Source organism: Prionailurus viverrinus, chromosome B4 (assembly GCF_022837055.1).
Source record: "Prionailurus viverrinus isolate Anna chromosome B4, UM_Priviv_1.0, whole genome shotgun sequence".
Taxonomy (NCBI): Eukaryota; Metazoa; Chordata; class Mammalia; order Carnivora; family Felidae; genus Prionailurus; species Prionailurus viverrinus.
In genome coordinates this window covers 128,899,986-128,927,058 of record NC_062567.1, presented here as the reverse complement: position 1 = coordinate 128,927,058, position 27,073 = coordinate 128,899,986, and the positions used below count along the sequence as shown (strand labels likewise).

The 27,073-nt window shown below is 56.9% G+C and overlaps 2 protein-coding genes, 1 long non-coding RNA gene, 1 other non-coding gene and 1 pseudogene across 5 annotated transcripts; 1 reads left to right on the top strand and 4 right to left on the bottom strand.

Annotated features, from left to right (window-relative positions):
* Positions 1-2,312: 2,312 nt before the first annotated feature.
* Positions 2,313-2,418, bottom strand: LOC125171357 (uncharacterized; annotated as a pseudogene).
* A 3,353-nt stretch (positions 2,419-5,771) lies between these two features.
* On the bottom strand, positions 5,772-11,945 carry NOL12 (nucleolar protein 12). The gene is made up of 6 exons (XM_047868475.1): positions 11,812-11,945; positions 10,369-10,474; positions 9,916-9,964; positions 9,228-9,370; positions 7,879-7,976; positions 5,772-7,457 (listed from the first exon to the last, which is right to left on the bottom strand). The coding sequence occupies exons 1-6, from the start codon at positions 11,892-11,894 to the stop codon at positions 7,292-7,294; spliced, it is 645 nt and encodes a 214-aa protein (XP_047724431.1). The 5' UTR covers positions 11,895-11,945; the 3' UTR covers positions 5,772-7,291.
* Positions 8,641-8,769, bottom strand: LOC125171442 (small nucleolar RNA SNORA21). Its single transcript, XR_007154347.1, has one exon. It is a non-coding gene; the product is annotated as a small nucleolar RNA SNORA21 (small nucleolar RNA).
* Positions 11,946-16,521: 4,576 nt separating the features above from the next.
* Positions 16,522-19,927, bottom strand: LGALS1 (galectin 1). The gene is made up of 4 exons (XM_047867981.1): positions 19,815-19,927; positions 18,496-18,575; positions 17,014-17,185; positions 16,522-16,719 (listed from the first exon to the last, which is right to left on the bottom strand). Exons 1-4 carry the CDS (start codon positions 19,821-19,823, stop codon positions 16,573-16,575), a joined length of 408 nt encoding a protein of 135 aa, XP_047723937.1. The 5' UTR covers positions 19,824-19,927; the 3' UTR covers positions 16,522-16,572.
* On the top strand, positions 18,548-25,780 carry LOC125170974 (uncharacterized). Of its 2 annotated transcripts, none has more exons than XR_007154148.1 (3): positions 18,548-18,890; positions 19,673-24,116; positions 25,476-25,780. It is a non-coding gene; the product is annotated as an uncharacterized LOC125170974 (long non-coding RNA). The 2 variants fall into 2 exon arrangements; XR_007154147.1 differs by lacking the exon at positions 25,476-25,780 and having other exon boundaries at positions 19,673-21,808; positions 22,525-24,375.
* The last annotated feature ends 1,293 nt before the right edge of the window (positions 25,781-27,073 follow it).

The following is a 27,073-nucleotide window of genomic DNA, read 5'->3' as shown; positions in this document are numbered from 1 at the left end:
ACTATGTGCCAGCTCCTGTTCCAGAATCTTTACATTCATCAGGACACAGTAACCCAAAGGGCTAAGTACCAAGATCCTCATTTCACAGCAACTAAGGGCAATTAACTTACCAGTGTCACACGGCTAGTCAGAGGCAGAGCCAAGACTAAAACCCTGGTGTGCCTGACGTCCTCTGACACCACAGAACATCTTCATTCACTAATTCACTCGGACATTCACATGTACCTGTGCTGGGCTCTGGGGAGAGGGTAACATGAATGAAACGCGCCTCCTTTTGAGATGAGAAGCCCATTGACCCGTGGAAGAGATAGCCCCTGAACTAGGGCATCCTGACCCAGGATGGAATGGGTGAAAACATAGTTTAGTAACAAGGATCACGAGTTTTCAGCTTGATCCCCATTACTACGAGCAACACAGAGAGCAGGGAGACCGATGGTCAATATCCGACTCTGGCGACTCTTGGCCGTGCGCTCTTGAGAAAGTTACTTGACCACTCTGAGCCTGGGGTGGGTTAGACATCTGGTGTGAGTTTGAAGCTCAGGACAGGGCCCCGGGGTCTTTAGCCCCCCTCCGCCACCAAACAATAAAACCTGGAGCTAACTCATGGTTGGTCGCACTCCTGACAATTCAATTCACGAAATACTCAACGGAGCCCCTACCTGGTAGGTAGGCGGTGCTGAGGATACTTAGCAAAGAAAAGATTGAATCTTCTGCTTTCTTGGTGCTTTACACCGCAGTGGAGAGCAACAGACCCCAAACAAGATAGATAAACAATATATGGAGTATGTGGGCTGGTGAGAGGTGCTAAGGAGAAAAATGAAGCCGGGAAGGGGCTGGTGTGGGAGGGCATCACATCTGAAATAAGGTGGTCAGGAAAGCCTCGCTGACCTGTGACATCTGAGCAAAGGCCTGGAAAAGAGAGAGTGAGCCTGCAGGCCCTGGGGAAGAACAGACTGGCTGAGGGGACAGAGTGTGGAGGCTGGAGGAGAGAGCAGAGCGAGGGAGGGAGGAGGGGAAAAGTCCTGGGGCAGGACGGGTTTGTCCTGAGCGCCCTCCCTAGCTCTGGAGCTGCCTGGCTGGGCCCCTGGAGGGCAGGAGACAATGGTAGGAGGGTGGGCAGAAGCCAGGGTCCTGAAGGAGAGATAACTGGACAGGAGGCAGGAGGAGGAGGCCAGGGAACCCCGGGGACTCTTGAAAGAAGCCCCACTCTTGGAGGGGACCGTGGCTCTAATAGTGATTGAGGCCCAAAGCGGGGCTTTTAATCATCTAAGAAGTAACAGCCCCTCCTTTTCCCAAGGGGGCAAAGCTGACCTGTCTGCATACATGATGGGGTTTCTCCCGGCACCTCCCTGTGATGAGAAGGGCAGCTGTCACCATCCCCATTTCATAGGAGTGAAACTCAAGACTGAAGCGGCTTAAGCAAGTTGCCCAAAGCCACTCAGTTACTTGATGACAGAGCCTGGTCTAAAAAACACAGTCCCAGAGTCCTGTGGGATGGCTCAGATGGCTCAGGGTTAAGGGCGCAATGGGAGCCAGGGCAGCGCTCGTCCCCACTGTCACCATTATATCTCAGCCTCACACCCCCCTTTCTGCTCCCTGAAGAGTCTGTGCTCTGTCTTTGCTCACGCTGTTCCCTGTGGCTGGGATCCGCTCTCCCAGGGGTCTGGGGTAGCTGAACCACCGCTGACATTACTAGACCCACGCCACCCCTCTGACCTTGACCTTGGCTTCCTCACACTCCTGTGGGAACGGTCATCCCAACCTCGGAGGATCATGTGCTCCGGGCAGGCTCGGCAGTGATGCAGGGGGCGTGGCCCGGTAGAGCAGAAGCAGGAAGGCTGCAGTCTCTAATGGGGTCATCAGGGCTGGCTCCAGCCCATGGCCACCTGGGAAGTGGTGATCAGGGCGGCCGGGCTTACTTTTCTCTTTTCTTTTTTTTAATTAAAATTTTTAAACTTTTTTTTTAATGTTTATTTTTGAGAGAGAGAGAGAGAGAGAGAGAGAGAGAGAGAGAAAGTGAGTGGGGAAGGGGCAGAGAGAGAGGGAGACACAGAATCCGAGCAGGCTCCGAGCTGTCAGCCCAGAGCCTGATGTGGGGTTTGAACTCATGGACCGCGAGATCATGACCTGAGCCAAAATCAGACGTTTAACCGACTGAGCCACCCAGGCTCCTGCCCACCACCCCCCACCTTTTTTTTCTTTTTTAATTGCAGCCAGGCTTACTTTTACTGAAGAAGCCAGAAACCTGAACTTCTGCATGAAATCTCAACATCTTAAAATATGGCTAAGTCAAATTGTTTTGGTTTTGGTTTGGTTTTTGCCTCAAAAAATTGGGTAAACACTCAGACTTGTTCCTCTTCACAGAGATCTTTAGTCAAGGGCAAAAGACTTCTAGGATCTGAAGAGAAACCAGAGTATAAGTCAGATTGTTTGTTTCTTTAAGTCAAATTGTTTTTAAATACTCTGTGAGTCAGACCAAGCTAATATGCAGTGTTCCTGAACTGGTAAATCACAGATAGATTTTCCTTTAAGTGTATTTATTTTGAGAAAGAGAGGGCGGGGGGTGGGGGTAGGGGGGGAACAAGTGGGGGAGGGGCACAGAGAGAGGGGAACAGAGAATCCAAAGGGGTTCTATGCTGACCGCACAGAGCCTGACGTGGGGCTCAAACTCAGGAACCACGAGACCATGACCTGAAGTGAGACGTTTAACCAACTGAGCCTCCAGGGCACCCCTCACAGATGGGTTTTTTATTCCCTTAGTGATAGTTGAAATAGCACCCCCTCCAGGAAGCCCTCCCTGCTTCCCCGGCCTTAAGAAAAGGGCTCACTGTGCTGAGCTGAGATCTCATACTAGACTCACATGGCTCCTAGGGTGTCTTTCGTGTTGTGGACCATGTGAGTGCGCCCTTGGAAGGGAAGGCTCGGCTTGTTCAGCCAATGGGTCAGTATTCATGTCTGTATCGAGAGCATGGCTTGCTTCATGAGGGGGCCACCTCAGTGTGCCTCAACTGCAAAATGGGCTTAATGGCATTGCCTAGACCGTGGGGTTACTGTGAGAGCTCAGTGAGTGAAACCAGGTAGAGTGGCTGGTATACAGTGAGTGTTCAATAAATGCTACTAATACCTCTCCTCCAGTCTTCTCCATTCGGTCCCCACAGCTATAGCTTGTGAGCCATGCGCCGACCGTGGGCAGGGACTGCCCTCTCCTGCTCACCAGTGGATCCCCAGTGGCTGGGACTTCTTAGCGCTCAGTAAATGCTTGGGGAGGGAGTGAATGAACACCTGCCTGAGAGGAGGGCCTCCCTGCCTCTCACGGAATGACAACAGGGTCCTGGAGCCCCCAGTACTCCCAGTGCACCATCCACGCTGCCACTGGGCGGAGGGGGGATGTCTCTAAAACAGTCACTGACCCCGACTTTCCCCTGCCAACCCCCCAACCCCACCTCAGGGGGTCCCAGTGTCCACAAGCTAAGGGTCCAGATCCTTAGCTCAGTATTTGAGGCCCTTCAGGGGCTCCCTGGCTGCCCCCCACCTGCCAGCTCATCCCCTCCCATAGCCGCCTGGCCAATCCAAATCGTCCCTCAAGGTTCAGGTCAAGGGTCACCTGTCTCTGCTCTGTGCCCCTCTGGGCCCTCTAATACTTTGCTGAACCTCTGGCCTCCAGAGGGACTCCCATGTGTCTGCCCCCTCCCTGGGATGCAGGGACTGTGTCTTCTTAGCCATGACGTGTAACCTCTGACATTATGTACCTGGAGACTCAGTTTTCTCACCTGTCAAATGGAGCTGATATCCGCTCACAGTGCTGTTCTAATAATGTAACCGTCTGACACAAGAGAAGGGCTTGATAAATTGCTTTCCCAGCCTCTTTGTCTTTTGGTTGTTGTTTGGCAATCCTGCTGACCAGGGTGCAAGGGAGAGGGCAAAGCTCATTGGACGGGGAAGGTTTGTTTCACCCGGGCCCCACGAGAGATGGAAGTGGTGATGGGAAGGAGGAAAACAGATTCAGAAACTTGCAGACAGGCAAACAGAAACTTGCAAACTGGGGCCAGAAAATTCTAGAACAGATTGTTTTGAGAGTTACTGGGAGCACCTGTGGGGAGGGGGAATTGGGTCCCATGTGATGCAGCCAGGATTGGTTGAGGACCCACAGTGAGAGGGGCCCTGGGCCAGAAGGAGAAACATAGCAATTACGGACACAACTTCTCACTAGGGGGCTCATGGTCAGCCTGCGAGGGGGTTGGGAGACAGACATAACCAGGTTACGATATGTTCAGTGTTTGAAAGGAGGCAACACCAAGTGTCACTGGAGCCCACGTGGGAAAAGGATTAATTCCCGGGGCTGGAGGAGGGGTCAGGGAAGGCTTCCCCGAGGAGGTGGCTCAGAACAGAGCAAGAGAGGCTGTGAGCGGTCCGTGAACTTCTAAAGGGCGCCTACCACATCTGGAAGAGGCAGATGTCGGCTCAAAACCCGGAGGACGTTTGTCACGCGGGACCCGCTCACAACTGAACAAGGCAGTGAGGTCTTCAGCTCAGAAGCTGCGAAGCCCCTGCCGGAGCCATTGACAGTCCAACCCGGGGGCTTCGAGCCGCTGAGGCTCCGGGGGGCTCTGGAGAGGATGAGAGCAGAGGTCTCCCCCGCCCGGAACCGTCTCCTCCGTGGTTGCCCCCCAGGCAGGTAGCTCCGCCAGGCCTGCCCACGCGTCCCCCTGGGGAGGGCTCAACCACCCCAAAACACAACCTACCGGGAGAGCCTGTCCTCTGCTGAGCGGATGGCCTTGCTCCTCCTAGCACTGGCCTGACATGTCGGGGAAGCTCAGTGCAGTCACCCAGGAACAGAAAAGCGTCTGCTGTGGCTCTAGTTCCATACGGTTGGATCCCCTCCCGACAGCCCTTTCCTCGTATGTTCAGCTCCCGGGGGAGACCCCACTGCTTGTACCCCAATACCGACTCTCCCCGTAGTAGCACAAGCCTTAATTCTTATTTGGGAACATGGTTCTCCAGAACGGACCGCAGTCCGCTCTCTTCCTCCTGCCCCGTCTTTGCCTTCTGTTGGACTAATGGCACTTGACAAGGGTCAAAGGTTCTTACAAGGAGGAGGGGCATGCTCCTCAATCCGTCCTCCCACCTGCTGGCTGAAAGGCAGGTGTGATGGCTGAGGCTCAAGCAGCCATCTTGGACCACGAGGTGGAAGCCAGGTGTTAAAAATTGCACAAAACAGGGGCACCTGGGGGGCTCGGTCGGTTGAGCGTCTGACTTCGGCTCAGGTCATGATCTCGCGGTTCACGAGTTCGAGCCCCGCGGCGGGCTCTGTGCTGGCAGCTCGGAGCCTGGAGCCTGCTTCGGATTCTGTGTCTCCCTCTCTCTCTGCTCCTCCCCCACTTGTGCTCTGTCTCTCAAAAATAAACAAACATTAAAAAAAAAATAGCACAAAAGGCTAAAAGGTCTGCCATCCCAGCCCCCCGGCTCCAGGCTGGTTACTTCCCTGGTAAGCTCCTCTCAAGTAAGCCAGTTATTTTTAAATTTTGGTTCATATTATATGCAGCTAAACCCAATCCTTCTTTATAAAGCTCCCGGAAGCCCCAAGCCCAGGAGGCCCACACGACGGGACGGCGGCAAGAGGAAAGAATCCAGGTGTGAAGCCTGGAGGGGCTCCGGGGAGAAAAGACAAGTTCTCCAGAGGGTTCCGATTCCACCACTTCTGGTCCCAAGACTGGCAAAATCGCTGACTCAATTTCCTCAGTCTGCTGGAGGAACTGATGTCACACACAGGAGAGAGTGGCTGAGAATTTAATACTTGCAAACGGCACAAACTGTAGATGTGGGTGGTGAGTGACCCCGTGTCTCTGGGGATGGGAGACGAGACGTGGGTCAGATGTCTCAGCGGCAGCCGTAGGCACCCTGCAGGTGCACCTGGGAAGTGGCTCCCTTCAGCCCCAGGGCAGCCCTAAGAGGTAGGTGTCTTGCCATCTTATGCATGGCGACAGACCCAGAGAGGTCAGCCCGGCGAGGCTCACACGGAGGCCAAGCGGCCAAGCCAGGATCTGAACCCGAGCCCTGCTGTGTGCACGAATCCCTCGGACCCGGGGTGTTGTTCTGCTCCCGGAGGCCTGTGAGGGCCAGGCTCACGCTCGCTGCCCTGGGTTGAGCGCTAGAACCACCTGGAGAGCCGGCGGGCCCCACCCTCTGCCCAGGGTGGAGTCGGCCGGGCGGAGGGAGTCACCCCACCCCCGGGGAACCGGGAGGCAGCAGAGAGAGCAGGTGGAAGGGGCTGAAGAGCCGGTCACAGGTCCTGTGCTCCGCGCCAGAATCCCAGGAGCCAGCGAGGGGCAGAGGGTGGTGGCGGCTCACGGGGTTCCTCGACAGGTGCTCCGGCGGTCCTCACCATACATCTATCTACCTGCTGCAGGCAGGATTCCACCCTGCTCGGTCAGGGGAAGGGGGCTCAGGCGGCTCACTCACAAGCGGAGACAAGGAAGGGACAGGGGGCGTGAAAACCCGGCAGCCTTGCAGAACACCCGCTGGCCTCCTGAGGGGTCTGCCTGGGAACCGCCACGCTTTCAAGTGAGTCGAGACACATTCTCTTTAAAAGGGGTTAATCACGCCTTGGTCGGTGACTCTCCGTGAGCTGCTGGAAGCCTGGGGAGGATGCCCAAGTTTGGGGGTGGGGAATGCTCTGGAACTCATCTGCTTCCAGCACTTCGATTTCAGCTGAGGGGACCAAGGAGGCCACGGAGAAGGGATGGACCCACAGCCTCAGCCGGTAACGGGCAGAAGCTGGCAACGCTCAGCCACCTGCCTCGGCGGCCCGCTTTGCAGAGCAGCAGGACGACTCCGGACCCTAGCAGTGGTTATGCTGGCCTGGAGCCCGGGTGAGGGGGCCCAGACCCAATGCGACCTTATCACCCCCCCGGGGAAGACTGCTGGACGGTGAGGACAGACCCACTTCCCCAACAGGTTCCACCCCCTCAGAAGCCTGCCCTGGGCACGTGGCACCAGGGTCAGGGACAAACAGATCACAGGGGCACTTAGCTTCACAAATCCGAGGACGGCTCGGTGGGAAGCCTTCCCACTAAGGCAGATGCCCCCGACTTGGCTCTGAAGTCTCCTCCTGAGGGAAGCCAGCTCTCAGCTGCCTGCCCCCTTCCAGCGTCCAAGCTCTGGGCCACAGAGGAACTGCCTCCCAAGCCGGGGCCGCAGAGTCACCCCCACAGTGCTGGGTTCCTGGGACTGCCAAGTGGAGACAGGACGGCCCCTGACAGCCCAGGCTGGGGCGTGGCCTGGTTCTCGGAGCTCACTCTCCGCTGTGCCGGGCTTTGCCCGTCAGCCGGCGGCGCTGGGTCTTGCTCGTACGGGTGGCACTCGGGGGCTTCTTGGTGGAGTCTTGGGCCCGTCGGGGATGTTTCCTCTTGCCCTTTTTGCGACTGTGTGCATGCAGCGAAGCCGTGAGAGCGGAGATCCTGTAGGAGGGTGCAAGGCTGGTGAGGCTGGGAACAAGGCATGGGTGGGAGGCTGGGTGGCGGGGTGACTGATTGCCCGGCTCACGGAGGACGTCGGAACAGGCCTTGAGTGCCGGGAGAACCACATCCATGCCAAAGGCAGCCGGCTCTGACCCCAGAGGCCCTGCCAGCTCCTCAGCTCATGAAAAGGCCTTTACCCCAGGCACCGAAGGCACCCAGGACTGGCCATTCTCAAGGAGTGGAGATGGGGGACAGTAAGGAGGGAGGGACTCCTCAACAGGCAAAGCAGAACGGCTGCTCCAGGCTCCACACCTGCCCCATACCACTCGCCACCGGCCAGCGAGAGGCGACTCCAAAGGCCCGGCCACCACTGTCAGCCATGAGGGAGCAGTGTCATAGGGGAGGACAGGCCAGGGCTCACCGCTGGGACAGGAGGGGATCTCTGGACTTCCTGGGTAAGGCTCTGGTCAGCTTCTCCGTGGATGACGCCTCTTCCTTGGACCCGTGCCCGGCCGCTTGCTAAAGAAGCACAGGACAAGGACTGTCACACAGAGTGGCAGGTCGGGAAGCCTGACCCCGAGCAGTCACGGCTATGTCACGTGAGGGCATGGCCTGCTGCTTCGAGGCCTGGCTCGGGGGCTCGGAGAAGGCCGCAGGTGGAAAAGCCACGTGTGCCCCCAAAGCGGGGACCACACGGGGAAGAGCTGTGTTTCAGAGCCTCTCCCCCAGTTTTCGAGTTCTTTCACCTGTGAACGTCTGACCGTCCACCGTAAGCGGAGGCCGGGAGGACCGTGCGGAAGATTGAGCACAAAACAGAAGGTGAGGGCGAGCGAGACCACTAAGGGCGTGACAAGGCAGCAGCTCAGGACTTAAGGACACGTGAACCCGTGACAGGAAGCGTGGTTTGCCTCGTAACCATGTACGTACAGGTATTTCCGTGAAAGGCCCACACAGCCAGGCAGACACAACTTCAGCCGGAAACAAACGTTTCAGATGACACTTAACTGGGAGGCTTTTTGATGTTTTCAATGATGTTCTGCTCTCTTTCCTTTTAATTGTTCACTTGTATTTATTTGTCGAGAGCTGAGGCCAGTTCACCCGCGTAGCATTTCCTTGTCACTTCCCAAGCCTCTCCCTTCACTCACACCCCCAGCAGTCGGTGCCCCCGCCCCCGAGGCGAACAGCTTGTGACACCAACGGAAGCGGAACACAACACGCTGCCGCTTCGTCCAAAAGCAGCGTTTTCAGTCCGCCCTTTAGTGACGGCTCGGTGGGTCATTAGTCAAGGTGCGCTGAGTGCTTTTAAAAGGGGGGGGATGCTTTTTTTTTTTTTTTTTTACTGTTGGTTGCAACGTGCTAACACCTCCCAGCTCAAAGCCTGACAACTTCCGTGTGACTGCTACCGTGCAGCGGAGTGACCACAATAAACGGCGATCTTAGGTGCTTCTCTCGGATTAACCGCTTTTACACTCACGGCAACCGCCACGAGACAGGCGCTATCACCAGTGACCCCCCGCCCCCCCCGCCTTACTGGGGCAGAAAGGAAAGCTGGCAAGGCAGACACCTGCCCACACCCCCACAGCCGCTCAGGCATGGAACTGGCTTCTGGAAGCCCCAGGGTCAGGGATTTGGTCCGGGCTCTAACGAGCGCCCAGCAGGGAGAGAGCCCCCGGCATTGCAATCCCTAGGACATAGGCCAGCACTTAGCAACCCCGACAAGCCAGTCTGCACCTGGGCCCCTTCCCTCCTGGGGCCGGAAGTTACACCCACCTCGGGTGGGGGCAGTCCAAGCAGGCGGGCCCCCGAGAGGTCCAGGTCGCTGATGGTGGTCACGGTGACCGTGTGGTTGGGATGGTCATACTGCACCGACTCTGTCTTTGCTGTCACCAACCTGTCCAGTTCGTCTGCCTCCTCTGCGCAAGGTGGGCAAAGAAGCGGGTCGCAGCCTCATAGCACAAGTGACCAGATTCTAACCCCCCTCCCAGCCCTGGAGCGCAGCGGCTCCCGCTACTCTATGGGAGAGTGTCCAGGGAAGTCACCGGCTCCAGAGCCTGGCCTGTGGACAAACGTAAGTGATTCAACTCCTCCCTTGATGCTCCAGGGGGACCTCAGACCATCTGGTTCTCATCTAGGACAAACCCGATGTGACCCCAGCAGCTGCTGCTGCCCATTCCCTCTACCCCTAGTCCCTCCAGGCCTCAGAAACTGGGCTTTCTGCTAAGGAATCGCTTTCCCAAGACGTCTGTCCTCCTCGTCTCTGATCCACTCACGTTTAGACGTCCCTGAACACCACCCGTGACCCCCAGGTCACCACCAAGACGCCTAGAGCTAGGGCAGTTGGCTTCTGTGCAGCCCCCACACCTCTCCCCTTTCACCCACCAAGGGATTAAAAAAAAAAAAAAAAAAAAGCCTAGGCCTGTTAGCTGTTCTCCAGGTCAGCGCAAAAGCTGGGACTTACCCAGAGCCTCCTCTCTCTCTGACAGCAGCTTCAAGTACTCCTGATGGCGCTAAAGCCAAAAGGGAAGGGAACACAGTGAGTACGGCCTCTCCGGCCAACCCCAGGCAAGAGCACTGCTCACCTCCAGGGTGAGTGAGACCATGTGTGGCTCGGGATGAAACGCTAGGAGATTCCATCCTAAACCTTCCCCAGACCTGGGCCCACCATGATTCTACCTGTACAAACTGCTCCCCAGGCCTGCCCACACCTCCCCTCATTCCTGCAGATACCCCTATTAAGGCTAACCAAGGCTGTAAATCCCTTGGGAGTCACATATATATTCAGATACATATATATTCAGATATGCATTCAGATACATACATATATTCAGATATATATATATATATATACACACACATACATACACACACACACACTCTCTCTGTCTCCCTAGTCCCCTTCCTCCCCCCGTACCTCCTCCCGGAGTTTCTTCTGCTCCTCCTTGAGCCGATGCTTGATCTCCTCAATGGCTGCCTTCTTCCGCTCTACCTTCCGCTTATGGAAGCCGGTCAGGTACTCCCTACAGGAAAGAGGCAAGGGAGAGTCAGGAGGGGACACAAGGAAAGGAAGGCTCACTGCAGGGAGAGAAAAACCACTACCTCTGTACTGCTCCGAAAATTAACACAGGTTTAACTCACATATTCCTCACAACTTGTAAGCAGGTACCAATTCCCAGTTTACAGATGGGGACACTGAGGCACAGAGAGGCTAGGTCACTTGCGAAAGGTCATAGAGAGTGTAAGTTTAGGAAGAAGAGGGAGATGCTGCCTGTTTCCACCCACCACCCTCCAAGGCTCTCGACTTCAAGCAACAGGGCCAGTGGGGGCCCTTTTACATTGCCAAATTCCATTACCCAGGGGATTAAGCCATTTCTAGCAAGGCCACTTTTAATTTTTTTTTTTTTTAACGTTTATTCATTTTTGAGAGAGACAGAGTGTGAATGGGGGAAGGGCAGAGAAAGAGGGAGACACAGAATCCGAAGCAGGCTCCAGGCTCGAGCTGTCGGCCCAGAGCCTGACGTGGGGCTCAAACTCACGAACCGTGAGCTGAAGTAGGACACTTAACCGACTGAGCCACCCAGGCGCCCCCTTAGCAGGGCCACTTTTAAGGCCACCCTCATCCAGACATCTGCAAACTTTCCACCCGACTGGCACATTTGCCCAGGACACCTGCCCCCTGGACCCAACGGTAGGGCCTGTTGACGCCACCCTGTGTATCCTGACGATGCTCCAGCATTCCCCTCTCCTATCTGATCTTGGCTCCTTGTCATCTCTCTAGTGCTGGCTGCACCATCCCCAAATGTTCCGGGGCCCAACACTAGGTTTTTCGCTGACCCGCTACCATATGCCAAAGTGGCACTCTGAATGGATAGCATCTGACGGACTGGACGCTGAGGCTCAGGGGTCCAACTCAGGGGTCCTGCGATCTGGCTGGCACACACACCGAAGGAGCTCAGCACATGTCTTGACGAGTGAATACGTGAACTTGAGCCACTCTCATCTCACTCACTCATCACTAACAGCTGAGTCTCGCGTGTGGGGCGGCTGGGCTGGGCTAGGGAGATCGAAGCCACCACTACGAGCCGCCAGCTCCCAGCCGAAGCGCACACAGCAGGAGCAAGGTGCAAAATGAGCAACGAGAGGGCGGGGCGGGCGGTTCCATTCCCCACGCTGGGGGCCGGCAGCGGCCGCTTCCATTCCGCAGTGGGGGTTGGTGTCGAAAGGGGGGGGGGGGGGCAACGGGCCACGCCAAGAGGGAGGGGCCGGAAGGGACCTCTGCGGGAGTGGAAGCCGCCCGGGCCAGGCCGTGGCCTTGGGCGGCAGCCCGAAGGAGATCCGCTCCAGGCTTGGCACTCACCGCCGCTTTTCTTCGTCGAAGCTGAGAACGAGCCTCGGCCTCCGGTCGTCGCCATCTCGCTTCTTCTTCTTGTTGCGGCCCATAGCGGTGAGGCCTCCGGCAGCGCGCGACCCGCACGCCTAAGACACTTCCGGGTGTACCGTTTTTACCCTCTCGGGCGCGCCGCGCCCTTAGGCTCCGTCGTTCCGTTCCTCAGGCCCCGCCTTTTAAAGGGGCCGCGGGGCCGGCCTCCCTAGCCCTGCGTTTTGGGTGTTCCCCCTCCGTGATTCCTAACCCCAATCGGTCTCGTAGACTAGCAACAGTGAAAGCGAGGTTCCAGAGCCTAGCACGGTGGCCGGCGTGCAGTAGGTGCTCAATACGGAGATATTAGTAAACGGGCCAAATATTTCTGATCCTACTTATTTTGATTCTCATGGCAACTCGTTGGTGGTCTCCAAGAGCACACTTCTGGGGCCAAACTATCTGGATTAGAACCCTGGTAGTCCACGTACAGCTGTGGTTCTGGACCAATTGCCTTTGCTTTGCCCCGGTTGGCCTATTTGCAAAATGGGGATAATTACAGTGACTTTGTAGGGTTATTGCAAGGCAGTGGTTTTCAAACTTTGGCTTGCGTCAGAATCCCCCAGAGGACTCGCTGAAACACAAATGGCTTTGCACCCGCTTTGAGTTCCTGATTCAGCCGGTCTAGAATGAGCCCCATAATCTGCATCGCTAACACGTTCTCAGGGGTTGCTGGTCCACGGACCACACTTTGAGAACCACGATTCTGAGGAAAGGTGAGTTATGTCACAGTGTGTGTAAGTAAGACATGCCTCGCACGTGTTTGCGACACAAGCCGTCTCCCCTGTCTGTGTGTCAGTTTCCCGGAGCGTGCCATGGGGGTGTAACAGCACATCCTCTACCGAAAATGAGGGCACGCATGTGAAGGCATTCAGTAGAACACCACCTGCAGGGGCATTTTAGTAACTAGGATTGTATGCCTGAATCCCCTATCTCAGTTCATCTGTGCTGGGTGCCGCAGACAAGCTGCTACCCTTGCTTGTAAAGACTGGCCAGTCTGGCAGGGTCACAGTGCCGGGTCACAGTGCAGGGAGAAGCACAAGAGGCTGCAGGAGGCCAGTGTTGGCTCCTCCGGTGCAGAGGGCTTCTCAGAGGAGGTGACCCCAGAACTAGCTGAGAGTAGGGACAGCGGAGGAATAAAAGGCCCTTAAGACTCCTCCCCCTTCTCCTTTGACAAGTAACGGGAGCCCAGAGAGCAAGTAAACACACGTGCATTGAGTGCCTACTGTGTGCCAGGCACACGGAGAAGAGACGTGTTCTTTCAGCAGATGCAACGTGTCCAAGGTTACAGGGCTACTCTGTGTCCAAGCTGGGACTTGAACCTGAGTCTGTGGCCTCGTGGTCCAGCTCCCTGGGCCACTGGCCTGAGGGATCCCTCCCCCAGGAGCTCGCATGCCCGCTCTGGAGGGCAAGATGCGGACCCTGACCGTGGGTTTTGGAAGGAGCCAGACACACAGTGGGTACATCTCTCTGTGAATGTCGAACCCATTTCACAAGGGGGCTCTGCCTGAAGGGTTCCATGCTGGGTGCTGAGAGGAAGTTATCCTCGAACCCTGGGCACAGCAGGGGACTGCCCCAGTGGTGGGGCTTCAGGGTGATGAACACTTGCCCTTCTGACTTTTTGCCCCTCAGTGGCCACACCCTAATAACACCCCTGGTACCCTCCCTCTGGGTAGAAGCATTGCCCTGGCTCCGGTGATGCCCCCAGCGATGCTGGGGTTCCTCCTGGATCCCCAGCACTGGGTCTCAGGGCTGCTGCCTGCTGTTTACCAGGTTCCACTGCCCCAAGCAGACTGGCTATAGATGAAAAGTGCCACAGGACTTGATAAATCATAAACTTCCCTGGGCTCCTTCCCTCTCCACCGTCCACCCGTTCAGTCTTCCTCTGTGCTGAGGAATGTTCTCGGGGCCTCCCGTGGATTATCTCAGTTGACCTTCCCAACCTCCCTGTGACTTGTGTATAAGTAATACATGCCTCGCACGCTGCTCTCGCCCCTATTATACGGAAACGGAAGCTCAGGCAGGGGAAGTGCCTTGACCAAAGTGTCTCAAGTAGTAAGTGGGGTACAGAGCCATTCCCTGACTTCTGTCCTCCCCGAACTTCCGGCCTGACACAGAGACGGGGACCGAGGAAGGGGACAGCTGCTTCTGCAGGACCTTGTGTGGGGAGCTCTGGGTGGTTGGCTCTCCAGCCCTTGCTGCCTGCCTGCCCCTGTGGAGCTCTGGGAGACCTCGGGTCCAGAAGCTTCGAGTGCAGAGCGAAGACTGCCACCTCAGGCAGGCACCGTTACTCCACACTTCCCAGGGCATTTCAGGTCCCCTTGCCCCAGGAGAGGAGACAAGGGCCTAGTACCCCACCCAGACTCCAAAACTTGAGAGCCCTTTATGGCAGCTCATGGTCTAAAACACCTACCCCTCTTTGGATGGGTTTCTCCTTTGAAATCATTTTTATGGTTACTGAGCACCTACTGGGTGCCGGGCACCATGCATTTCTCTACATTATTTCAGCTAATCTTTGCACCAATCCCACAGGGTGGATACGAGTATTTTTCCAATTTGGTGATGAAGCAACCGAGGTTCAGAGAGGTCTAGCAACCGGTCCTAGGACACACAGTGATGGAACTGGGGTTTGAACACAGGTGTGTTTGACTCTGAACCCAGTTTCCTTCCTCCAAACCCAGTGGTTTAATTCCCTATCTGCCCCAGGGCTTTCCTCTGCCCCCTTGTAGTGCCTCCCAGACCTGGTGCATTGTGGGTGTTCAGCCCGCCTAAGGGAGCATCAGTGGGGCCGAACCCGGGAGGCCCCGGGAAAAAACAGTCCAAGAGACACTTTCTCCGTTGCCCAGCAGAGGGCGCCCCACCACAGCCAGACTTCCAAAGCCGTTTCCCTTCAGGCGGCCACTCGGGTGCCCCAGGAGAGCCTGGAGATGGGGTGTGGCTCATGGCAGACCCCAGCGTGTGCACTCCATCCTCCCGGGGCCGTCTTATAGGGATGTTCTCCCTAGGGGACCCACTGAGATGGGAATCAGCCACCCAAAAGGGCTCAGGTGCAAATACTCCCATTTTATAGATAGGGAAACTAAGTCTCGGGGTGGAAAAGTGCCACTGTGAGTCCCACGCCCAGCGCTGCCCGGAGAATGAAATTTGCCAGCCTCTCCCCCCACCACCTCCCCCCCCCCCCCACCGCCCCGCATACACACACAGCTCAGGAGATAGTGCCCTAGGGTTTGGGGGGAGCCCACACCGAGGTTCTGAGCCTGAGTCATCCAAAACATTGGCTCGGTTCTGGGGGCTGTTTCTCAGGGAGGTAGGGGCCTGCAGCAGGGAGCAGGAAGGAAGAGGTGCTGGGAAATGGTCGGTCTGCAGGGTGGCCCGGCCACCAGCTCAGATCCCATCACTTGTGACAAGTAAGTGTGATGGGTTGGGTTAAACACCGCCCTCCGGGGTGACAGAGCCTGGAGGGTCTTTGGAAGCCAAGAGGAGAGACACATGGACACCTCATCTCAGGCCGAGTGAGTTCCCCGAATTCCTCTGCCCTGCAGGAGGCCTCTGGGGGCCTAGAGGCTAAGCTGCAGGTCTGCTCGGTTCTCCGCGGGGGTGGGGGTGCTGGCATGGTCCCCTCACACCCCAGTTCCTCCTCTACAGAAACAGGCCAGCAGGGGCTGCCTGGCTGGCTCAGTCCGAAGAGCATGTGACTCTTGATCTCAGGGTCATGAGTTTAAGTCTCACATTGGGGATAGCGATTACTAAAAATAAATAAACTTAGGAAAAAGAGAAGAAAAGAAAAGAAAAAAAAAGGCCAAGGCCCGTTGCCCAAGCCCATCTTTCCCAGAGTCGGGATGAGGGTCCTGCGCCGGGGCCACGGAACCAGAAGTTTCCAGACTAGCACCCTGGCTGCCCTTACACTCTAGCATTGGGGTATGTGGCCTGAGCCCCACAAAGCTGGGATGCCTGGGGAACCCCACAGGGCTCAGCTGGGCCTGGTGCAGGCCAAGGGGTCCTGTCCTCATGCAGAAGCACTTTCCTCCCCTTCAAATTCAGGTAAGAATGTCTCGCGAGCAGGGATGGGAAACTGCTCCCCACCTTGTGCCAGGCATTAAACTTGTCCTCCTTCACACATCATTTCATCTTCAGGACAGCCCTCCGATAGGCTCAGAGAGGTCAGTTAACATGCCCGAGGCCACACGGCTCGTAGCCCCACCTCTCTGAACCAGATCTCTTTCTGGCCCATGAAAGCCAATGAGGCGAGCCTCAGGGATTGTTCCCGCCCCCTCCCCCTGTGCTGTCAGATAACTATGGCACCGATCGGTCTGTCCAAGCCTCTTTCCCCCTGGTTTCATTTATTCGGCATCTTTTGAGCACCTACTGTGTGCTGGGGCTCACTGGGTTGGGGGCTGTTTGAGGACTGTGACTGGGTTTCACTTAGCAGACACCAGTCCCCTCCGATGCACTGAGTTCCCTGTTTGGCCCTGGGGACCCAGGGGAAGATGTCCCTGGCACTTAAAAGAGTGTGCACCGAGGAGGTGAATGGAATCGAAGAAAGGAGCGGAGCCTGGGGGAATTGGTGGCAACCCTCTTTCCCGCACCCTCCTCCCTCCACACACACACACACACACACACACACACACACACGAGGACACGAGGCTGGGCTAGGGAGAGGACAGGCAGCTGCCTTTATTAGGGGCCATGAGCCGGCTGGCTTCAGTCAAAGGCCATGCACTTGATCTTGAAGTCGCCATCGGCTGCCAGGTAGTTGATGGCCTCCAGGTTGAGGCGGTTGGGGAACTTGAATGTGTGTCCATCTGGCAGCTTGACGGTCAGGTCGGCCTGGTCGAAGGAGATGCACACCTGGCGGGGCAGAGAAGGGCAGTGAGTGGGGTGGAGCCCGGGCTCGGCAGTCAGAGCCGGCAGGTCCCAGGCCCTCGGAGAGCTCCTTCCTCAAGGAGCCCTAACAGCAGCCCCACTTCCTGGGCGGGGCTGCTGAGGCTGGGAGAGGGGCTGGCGCTCAGCTCATTGGCCATCAGGCAGCAAGTGAGGGGAGGGAGGGGACTGGGGCAGAGGAGGGAGGGGAGGGTGGGCCCTAGGTGTTTAGCCAGCATACCCAGCGCCGCCCCAGCCCACTGCCCCCAGGCCCCAGCCCACCTCTGCGACCGTCCCAGGCTGGAAGGGGAAGGCGGACTCGCGCTGCTCCGCGCCCCAGGCCCCGGCGTCCTTGCTATTACACACGATGGTGTTGACGTCTCCGTGCGCTTCAAAGCGAGGGTTGAAGTGCAGGCACAGGTTGTCCTTGTCTTTGCCCAGGTTCAGCACGAAGCTGCGGGGGGGGGGGGGGGGGGGGAGCAGGGGGCATTGAGGCCTCCTCGGCCAGCTGCAGCCCCCTCAGGCTGACCCGTCGGTGCCACTCAGTGCACCATCACTGGGCAGGGAGGCAAGACAGCTGGACTCTAGTTCTGGCCCTGCCGCGTCCTTGCCGTGTGACCTTGAGCAAGTCCCTGGCCTTCTGTGGATTTCAGTCTCCTCATCTGCACAATGGGGGGCAGTACAAGAAGCATCGCTAAGGGTCCTGCTGCACTGACGGCCAAGGCTCTCGCTCACCGACGTTAGTGTCCCTTTGGTCAAGGATGGGGACTCCTTCCAGAAGGTGACCTCTGGGAGGGCAGGTGTCCTGTCTGGTATATCTCTGCACTCCCGGTGCCCAGCATGACGACACACAGTAGGTGCTCAATAACGATGGCGCAAATAAACACATAATAACAATAACCGGGTTCATGGGTTCCAGCCCCGCATCAGGTTCCGTGCTGACAGTGCGAGCCTGCTTGGGATTCTCTCTCTCCCTCTCTCTCTCTCCTCCTCCCCACCCCACCCCACCCCCCGCTTGCATATACTGTTTCTCTCTCTCAAAATAAATAAACTTAAAAAAATAATAATAATAGCAATAATACATTTGCTGAGTGGAGACAATAGCAACACCACCGGGGGTGGGGGGTGGGGGTAAGAATGAAATGGACAATGCACGTGAAATGTACGGCTCTTTCTAACGTCCGCTGGTCATCACCAGCATCCCCGAGAGAGAGAGATCCAGCATCTCACCTCCTCCACACCACCACCTGCCCCCTCCGTGATAGGTTAAGACTGAAGCTCGGGCGGTTGGGGGACTGGTCCAAGGTCACATGGCTGCTGAGAAACTAGGCAGCTGGCCTCGTGAATGAATGAAGGAAGGAAGGACCGAAGGGACGAAAGGTTGAGTGAGTGAAGAGCGCGGGAAAGAAGGACCTCCGAGGGCCAAGGGCGGGGCGACACCCCTCGTTCCCTCTCCCGGGCCCCCCCACCCCCACCCGCGGCCTTGGCTCGCGCGCACAGTGGGGGCAGGGCCAGCCAAGGTAGATGACGAGGCCGCAGCTGGTTTAGTTTAAGAGGCTCCAGCAGGGAGGGAAGGGGGTGAGTATACAGGGGGCGTCCAGACCCCGCGGGGGAAGTGACTCACTCAGAAAACGCCACCGCCGACAACCCCCCTCGCAGCCGGAGGGAGGGGCGGGGCCCGGCCGGCCACGCCCCTGCCAGACGCGGGGCGGGACCCTCGGGCTCCAAGCCGCCTGCCCCCGCCCCCCATCCGCACCCCCTCACCTCTTGGCTTCGGGGGCCACCTCGCCCCGCACTCTGAGGCACTCGCCAGGTTTGAGATTCAGGTTGCTGGCGACCAGACCCTGCAAAGACGAGACCACAACCAGCCGGGTTAGAGGACGCAGTGCCCGGGGGTGGGGCGGCGGGGTGGGGTCGTCCCCGCCCGGGATCCTCTGACCCGGCCTGCGGAAAGCCTGGGGAATCGGTAGCAAGTTCTAGACTCTTTGCGTGGTCCTGGGCAAGTGCCTGCTCCCAACCGGGTCCTTTTCCTATCTGTAACACGACTGAGGTCGTAGAAGCCAAGATCTGAAGTTTTTGCGGTTCGGCTTGAGGATTTTGGATTCAGAGTGGCTATGCTCCATCCCTTGGTTTAATAGATGGAGAGAATCTGACTCGGAGTGAGTGACACTGCGATCTGGTGGCAAAGGAAGGGGGATGGAGAGGTCCGCCCTTCGGTTGGAAAGGAAACAGCCCGGGGCTGGGCGATCCCCCACCATCCCCTTCGAGCCCCTCGGTGCAGAGAGGGGCAGGGGCTGGAGATGAGACCCCTAAGGGGCGCAGCCAGGCCCCTCTGCAGAAGGGAGAGTGGCGCACCGGCCGGAGTCAGCAGCCTGGCTGGTTCAGCACTAGCAAGATCGAGCGCACAACTTAACCGGCATGAGTGGTTCCTTCTGCCAGAACCGCGAACCCTTTCCCTCGGGGCCTGTGGAAGAGGCTTGCCTCCTTCTCTCTCCCTTAGCACCCATCTCCCAGCATGGGGAGTGGCGGGGAGGGTTACCCAGCCCCCACCCGACTAGCCTGGACAGAACCACCCTCCACCCACTAACCCAGGCAGGCGCCCTCCCGGGCAGCCTGTCTCAGATCCTGGCGACTTTGCAGAGCTCTCTGGAGCAGAGGATGACTCTGCCCTGGCCCAGCGACTGGGGACAGCTGCAGGAGGGGGAGGGGACAGGAGGCTCTTTGGGGTGGAGGAGGGGGAAAGGGACAGCGGCTCGGGCGTCCTTAAAGTGCCTCCCTACCCCACCAGTTGGCCACACCCTTCTCACTCCCACTTATCAGGGAGCTGCAAAATGTCAAACCTTGGCAGAAATCACTATGCTGTCAGACCCTGGAGGAATTCAGATAAGTCTGAAGCCAGAGAAGGCCTTTGGGGACCATGGCGCCCACCCCCATTTTACAGACGGGGCCACTGAGGCCCAGAAGAAAGAAGGCCCTTGTTCAAAGCCACACCCTGGGGACTAGAACCCAGATCATCTGCGCCTACTCTCCTCTGTCTGCCCCCACGCCATCCCTGGGCCTTGGAGCGGGGTCCCCGCACTCACGCAAGCCATGATTGAGGACAGGAGGATGTTCCTGCGGACTGCGGCACCAGCGGTCTCAAGACTCTAGGAGAGAGATGGGCCCCCGGGGCCGCTCCCACCCTTTTAACTGGACCAGACTCCGGTGAGTCCCGCCCCCCTGGGCGCCCAACCAATTGTAAGTCAGGACAGAGAAGGGGGCCCCACCGGAGGCGGAGTCAATGGAATTTTGAAGACCTTCGGGAGCAGAGGTGACCAATCGGAGCGGTAAACCCCCTTCTTCTTTAACCACTCCCCCGGGGTCCAGGCTCCACCTCCCATTCTCCTTCATCCCTCCCCACCCCCCACCCAAAAAATTGTGCTGTGGCAGGGATTGGGGGAAGCCAATGGAAAATAGTTTGAGGATGAGTTAGGCACGAGAGTTGGCGGGAAGGGGGCCTAGGGCCAGCAGGCCGAGCTCCGGGGGTAGCCAGAGAAGATGGCTGAGGGGATACAGGGTCCTTCAGGGAATTAGAATTGGGGTTCTTGAGGCTGCCCTGGCAGGGACCAGGGCGTGGCCGCGCTGCAAGGCCTCTGCAGAGAGCCCAGGACCATTAACCACAAGGCCCTGGCCCCACCCGGGCCTCCCCCGGAAGCAGGGATTGTGGCTGCTGTTCAGGCTTCTCGCTGGCGCTAAAGAAAGGCTGGGCCGGGTGCCAGGCCTGACGCTGCCTCCGGGGCTCAGGCCTCAGGCCTCAGGCCTCAGTCCTCCTGAGGGGCCTGCTGGGGATCTTCCAAAAGCCCCTGCCTGACAGCCTCCGGCCTGAGAGTCAGGCCTGGGAGGGGGCCCGGGATGGGCCCAGCCGTGAAGGGTTGGGGTCCCCCCTCTGAACACCTCCCCCCCCCCACTTCTGCTCTCTTCCCATCTGTCTCTCCAAGGCTAGGCACTGCCTTTTCCTTCTCTAGTCATTTAGCAGATATTTTACTGAGCATCTACTATGTGCTGGCCCGTGAGGAGTCAAAGGTGAACTCCATCCAGCCCCGGCTTTCAGGTAGCACACTGCTGGGGCCGGACCTGGCCATGAACCTGAGTAAGTAGCATGTTGCTGGCTCTAAGGGGAGTCATGAACAAGCACCGTGGTGCCGAGGAGACTGTCCAGAGTGTGAAGAAGTGTGAAGGACGGATGAAGAAGGAGGGCCTGGCTTTCCAGCGTGAGCAAAGGCGCAGACCGTAACAGTGAACATCTGGGCATGGCTGGAGTTTGGGGTATGTTGGGGAAAGATGGGGCATGGGGCCGGGAGGCCAACAGTACGTGGATCATGAAGGGCCTCTTTAAGGGGCTTGGCCATTGTTTTAACTGAGGGTGCTGGGGAGCCATAGAAGGTTATAGGGAAGGTGAGTATTGAGGACAGACACGAGTTACAGGGAAGATCGCTGCAGCAAGAGTTGAGGGTGGATTGGAGGGGTGCTCACCTCATACCCAGGAGCTAGGAGGAGAGAGGGGGATGGGGAGCACTAGACAAGGTGGGGCACTTACTCGGAGAGTTGTCATTGGGACCTCCTTCCCCGCATTGCCATCTCCCTTCTGAAATTGCCAGCACCGAAGATGTGGACCAGGAGGGACTCACATCTGGAGGCCAGGCCCTCCGTTGCCCCCCCTCCACCCCACCTTCCTCCGGATGACTGAAGCCCACCCCTGGCACAGGAGGAGTGGGAAGGGGGGGGCTCATTGGGCCTCGACGCAGGCCGCCCCCTGTCTGAGCCCATCACCCCTCGGAGCCCAAGCCTCCGAAACCAACCACAGCTGTTTCAGTTTTTCCTCCAGGGCCTCTCCTAAACCTCAACGCAGGGAGGGGGTGGGCGGAGCCAGCTCCGAGGCCTTTCCTGTGTGCTTCCCCTCCAAGGGCCACTGACACCCTCCGCCTGATCAAGCAATAGGGGCATTTGAGGAGTCCTGGACCGAGGAGCAGAGGTGGTTCCGGCACAGTCCTTTCCTGGCTGCGTCGCGTGGGTCTGGCTGGCTGTCCCAGCCCAGCAGGTGGGCTCCCAGGGCATCAAGAGCTGCTTCCCCCCTGCTTCCCCCAACTTGGAAGACAGGCCCAGCACCACGAAGCGTTTGCTGTTGGACGAGGGGCTGCTTTATTCTCCAGGGTCTGGCCAGCTGAGGGCTGGTAGAGAATCGGCATGGCGTGGGGAACAGGCCTCCAGAAAGGCCCCTCTGGGAGTCTGGGGAGTTGGAATCTGGTCCCAGCCCTGCCACGCCGTCCCCCAGGGCATCCTGGCAAATCAGTCTGCCCATCTGTAAACTGGGGAGGTGAAAGCCTGCTCTCCTACACAAGGTTACTACGGGGTGGAATTCATGTCTGTTGCACTAAATAGGTGATTCCCCCCCCCTCCCCCCGCAATCTCAGAAGGTTTTAGCTTCCCTCTTGTCTCTTTCTAGGCTGAGCTTACCTTTCTGGGGTCAACACCTCTGGGAAGTCTCCCTCTTACCCCCACCTGACCCCCAACAGTCCCTGCCTGCCTATGCAGGAGCAGGGAGTCTCTCCAGATTCCAGTGTCCCCTGTAACACGGGTCATGGTTTTCCCGGGTGGGGGCAGGGACCAGGTGCACTGTGTGTGCCGAGCTCCCGCCCAGTCCTCGGGGCCTCCTAGCGATGGCACCCACTTATCTGCCCGGCCCTGTGCCCGGCGCCTTGCTTTCATACATTATCTCATTTCATCTACACCTCCCCCCTGCCTGATGCTTGCCAGCTGGGATGTACCGCACAGGGAAGCCGCTCCGGGTCCTGAAATGAATGAAGCTGGTGTCAGAATCGGGAGAAGGGAGGCGAGTCCTAATTTGGGGGCTGCCTGGCTGTGACTGCGGCCAAGGACCTTACCCTCGCGGAACCTGTTTCCAGGCCTGGAAAGTGGGAACGTTAGCATTCACTGACTGGCTGCAGGATTACAGAGGTGATGCGGGGGGGGGGCTCCACATTAGTTCTCTCTTCTGCACCCTCAAGGCCAAGGCTCCCCACCAGGGGGGCTCTCCTTCTCCCTCACTGCTCTGCAGCAGAGGCAGTGAACTCTCTGGAATATTCCCCCATTCTAACAGGCAGCTCTGCAGGCTGGACCTTGGCCGCTGCTGTTAGAAATGAGCTCAGCACCTCTGGACAGGGGACCCAGGCCAGCGCGGCCCTTCCCAGACTGCCGACTCCTGCCCTGTCCTGCCCGCTCCTGCCCTGCCCGTGTGAAGGCAGTCCCTCCTCTAGCCGGCAGTGGCAGGGAGAGCTGCCAGACGCATTGAAACACCATCCACACCCCTCAGCCAACCTGACTGGCCCAGCCTGGGGGTGGTGGAGGTGACCAGAGCAGGCTCCAAAGTCCTAGAAGTCAGAGCAGGAAACGACCCCAGAGATTCTGCACCTGATCTGCTCCCTCATTTAAGGATGGAGCAGAAGCCACCCAAAGAGACCGGCTACTTGGCCAAGGTCACACAGGGAGCTAGGGCTGAAGTGACTTCCGTCTATGGAGCCAAGGAAAGAACGTGATCCCGGGATACCTGGACCTCAAAAAGTGATCTTTTCCGGGGCGCCTGGGTGGCTCAGTCGGTTAAGCGGCCGACTTCGGCTCAGGTCACGATCTTGCGGGTTTGTGGGTTCGAGCCCTGCGTCGGGCTCTGTGCTGACGGCTCAGAGCCCGGAGCCTGCTTCGGGTTCCGTGTCTCCTTCGCTCTCAGCCCCTCCCCCACTTGTGCTCGGACTCTCTCAAAACTAAATAAATGTAAAAAACAAGTGATCGTTTCCTCCTGCTCCATGAAGGGTAGAAGGGACTGTGGCAGGGTGGGGGGATGCCCTCTAAGCTCAGGCACTCTCCCAGCCTCCACTTACCTTGCCCATCCGTCTTACCTCCCTGCCTTCGTCTGCTGCCCAGACAGCCACCTCCCCACACACAGTGGGCTTCTGTCACCTTTGCCTTCCCACCTGGTGTCTGTCCCCCTTCTGATTACAGGCCCTCACTCGTCTTTGGGGAACTACCTCTCCTCTCCCAGGAGGTCTGGGTGGGGTTGAGGCCCTGCCATTCATTAGCCCTCTAGGGCTCAGGCGTGAGTCTTTATTTTTGTAACGTTTTCTTTTGCCATAATTATAGACTCGCAGGAAGCGGAGAGCTCTTTAAGAGCTTAGAAAATATTTGAGACCTGAAGAGAAGAAATGTATTGGCTCTGGAATGGTAAAACTGGAAAGCTGAAACGAATCAACCTTTACTCACGCTTAAAACCTGGTGGTGGTAAAAACGGAAACATTTGGAAACAATTTTCTTGGGTTGAATTTTCTTATCAAAAGTGTGTCCAAGTCTTCCTAGAGGTTGGTCACTCCTACCTTAGATCCCCATGGCCAAATAATGTCTCAAACGAACGTATAAAAATACTTTGGAAATGCATAGCAACCTCCCCGCCCCGCCTATATTTAATGTGGGACTTACGGGGAAGGGGGAGCATTTTAATGTTTTCTAGAATATGCCTGGGGCCTGCGTATCAGGAGAGTTTTTGGGTGGCAAGTAACAGAAAACTCGACAGAAATCATTCTAAAAACTATAAAAAAAAATGTTTATTAGAGAGAGAGAGAGAGAGAGAGCGCGCGGGCACGCGCGCACAAGTGGGGGAGGGGCAGAGAGAGAGGGAGACACCGAATCCGAAGCGGGCTCCCGGCTCTGAGCTGTCCGCACAGTGTCCGACGCGGGGCTCGAACTCACAAACCGTGAGATCATGACCCGAGCTGAAGTCAGACGCTTAACTGAGACACCCAGGTGCCCCATCAACAGAAATCATCTTAAAATTAAGGGAAACTTTCACATCACAAAAATCTGGACCGAGGAGGTTTCCGTGGCAGCTGATTCAGTGGCTCGATGAAATCATCCGGGATCTGGGTTCTTTCTTGTATGATTGTGGAGCATGGCTGCGGAGACAGTCCTAGCTTTTCTATGTGGCCATAATCCAGGACTAGTCCTTGCCCCTAGGAGAGGCCAGCTAAAGGATTTGGGGTGAACAATGTTAACATCTGCTAAGTATTCTCAAGTGAATCAGTGCAAAATACATACAAAGGGTGATTGAGTAAATTGGTCAAATATCGACAACTGGGGATCCAGGTTCATTATCCCACTGCTGCACCTTTTCTGCTGTTTTGAAACTTCTCTAAACTAAAACTTGGGGAGTCGGGGCACCTGGGTGGCCCAGCACGGAGCCTGCTGGGGGTTCGAGTCTGTCTCCCTCTCTCTCTGCCCCTTTCCTGCTCATGCCCTCTCTCTCTCTCTCAAAATAAACATTAAAAAAACCCACAAACATTTTTTTTCTGAATTAAAAGTTGGGGAAGGGGCACCTGCTTGGCTCCAGTAAGCATCTGACTTCAGCTCAGGTCATGATCTCCTGGTTTGTGAGTTCGAGCCCCGCATCAGGCTCTCTGCTGTCAGCACAGAGCCTGCTTGGGATCCTCTGTTCCCCCCTCTCTGTCTCTGGCCCTCCCCAGCTTGTACTTCCTCCGTCTTTCTCAAAAATAACATTAAAAAAACACTAAAAATAAAACTTGGGGGGGGGGTATGAGATAATAAGCAATGTATATTTGGTCTCTGACCCCAGTTCCTACCAGTGTTCTTAAGACCCTTGGGATTTCCTAAGTGACAAAAGAGCTGGGAACGTCTTTTGTTTTAATGTTTGGTCTTTGACTCAGGTGCCTGACACAGAGCTCCTAAATCCCTTGGAAGTTCCTGGCAGGCATACATCACCCTAACTCCATGGGGAGAGAAGTTCCTGCACTTGGGACCCTTCTGGACCTTGCCCTGTGCATCTCTCCATCCAGCCGTTCATCTGTATCTTTACATATCATTTATTATATAATAAACCAGTAAACATAAGTGTTTCCCTGAGTTTTGTGAGCTGTTACAGCATATGATTGGATCTGAGAAGGGGGCTTTGGGAACTTCCAATTTATAGCCAGTCGGTCAGAAGCTCAGGTGACACCCGGGACTTTCGAGTGGCATCTGATGGGGGGGAGGGGAGGAGGAAGGTGGAGGTGGGGGGAAAGGGAGTCTCATGGGACTGGACCCTTAACCTGTGGACCTGTGGAGTCTTCACTGACTCTGAGTGGTGCCAGGATCGAATTCTAGGACACCCAGTTGTCCACAGAAGGCTACAGACTTCCTCGGTGCAGGAAAACCCATACATCTGGTGTCAGAAGTGTTCTGCGGGTAGAGGAAACAGCTTTCCCTTTTAGGTGGTGTCGGAGAAGTGGGATTTGCTAGAACCGCCCAGGCTCATGGAAACGTGGTTTGGGAAGAGAAAGGAAGGGCAGGGATGAGGAACCTTCGGTTCCCGAGTAGCCGAGGCGCCACGTGGCAGCTGTGTGGTGCTGAGTTACTCATGGTAAAAGTTACCCATGGAATTTCGCGGGGACTTGGTCTACTGGACATATAAGGAAGTGCGGGAAAAGCCACACACAGGGACCATCCCTTGGTTGTGGTTCCTCTGAATGGCGAAAATGAAATCACCAGAGTGCTAGGCGGGAAGGTGATGCTAGGCCGAGCTCAGGTTTCAGTGAATCTGAGCTCCTGTCACTGGCCTCACAGCCACCTCCAAAGGGAAACATCATGCAGTCACCAGAAAGTCCCTCCAAGGCCTCTGGTCACCAAGAAGGTAGTGGATGGGGGTGGGGGTGGGGGTGGAGGAGGGAGACAAAACCGGGAAACTATGGACACCAGAGAGTATAGTGGGAAGGAGTTGTTTCATTTTGTGGATTGGGGTCACCAGCTTCCTGAGATATTAACTGGGAATCCAGGTGAAGGGCATATGGATGTTTATGGTACTTTCCTTGCACTTTTTCTGTTGGTTTAAAACTTTTCTGGGGGCGCCTGGGTGGCGCAGTCGGTTAAGCGTCCGACTTCAGCCAGGTCACGATCTCGCGGTCCATGAGTTCGAGCCCCGCGTCAGGCTCTGGGCTGATGGCTCAGAGCCTGGAGCCTGTTTCCGATTCTGTGTCTCCCTCTCTCTCTGCCCCTCCCCCGTTCATGCTCTGTCTCTCTCTGTCCCCAAAATAAATAAACATTGAAAAAAAAAATTAAAAAAAAAAAAAAACTTTTCTGGGGATGCCTGGGTGGCTCAGTGGGTTAACTGTCCGACTCTTGGTTTTGGCTCAGGTCATGATCTCCCTGTTCATGACATCAAACTCCGTGTGGGGCTCTGCGTGGACAGCACGGAGCCTGCTTGGGATTCTCTCCCTCCCTCTTGCTCTGCCCCTCTTCTGCTTGTTCTCTCTCTCTCTCTCAATAAAGA

Bases quoted from the DNA above. Each gene is read 5' to 3' on its own strand.
- LGALS1 (XM_047867981.1), bottom strand. The intron at 17,186-18,495 runs GTGAGGGGGTGC...CCCCCCCCGCAG, and splicing joins GTGGCCCCCGAAGCCAAGAG to CTTCGTGCTGAACCTGGGCA. The intron at 16,720-17,013 runs GTGGGCTGGGGC...CTGCCCCGCCAG, and splicing joins AGCCTGGGACGGTCGCAGAG to GTGTGCATCTCCTTCGACCA.
- NOL12 (XM_047868475.1), bottom strand. From the start codon at position 11,894: ATGGGCCGCAACAAGAAGAAGAAGCGAGATGGCGACGACCGGAGGCCG. The intron at 10,475-11,811 runs GTGAGTGCCAAG...TCTTTCCTGTAG, and splicing joins TTCGACGAAGAAAAGCGGCG to GGAGTACCTGACCGGCTTCC. The intron at 9,965-10,368 runs GTACGGGGGGAG...TTTTGGCTTTAG, and splicing joins AGAAGAAACTCCGGGAGGAG to CGCCATCAGGAGTACTTGAA.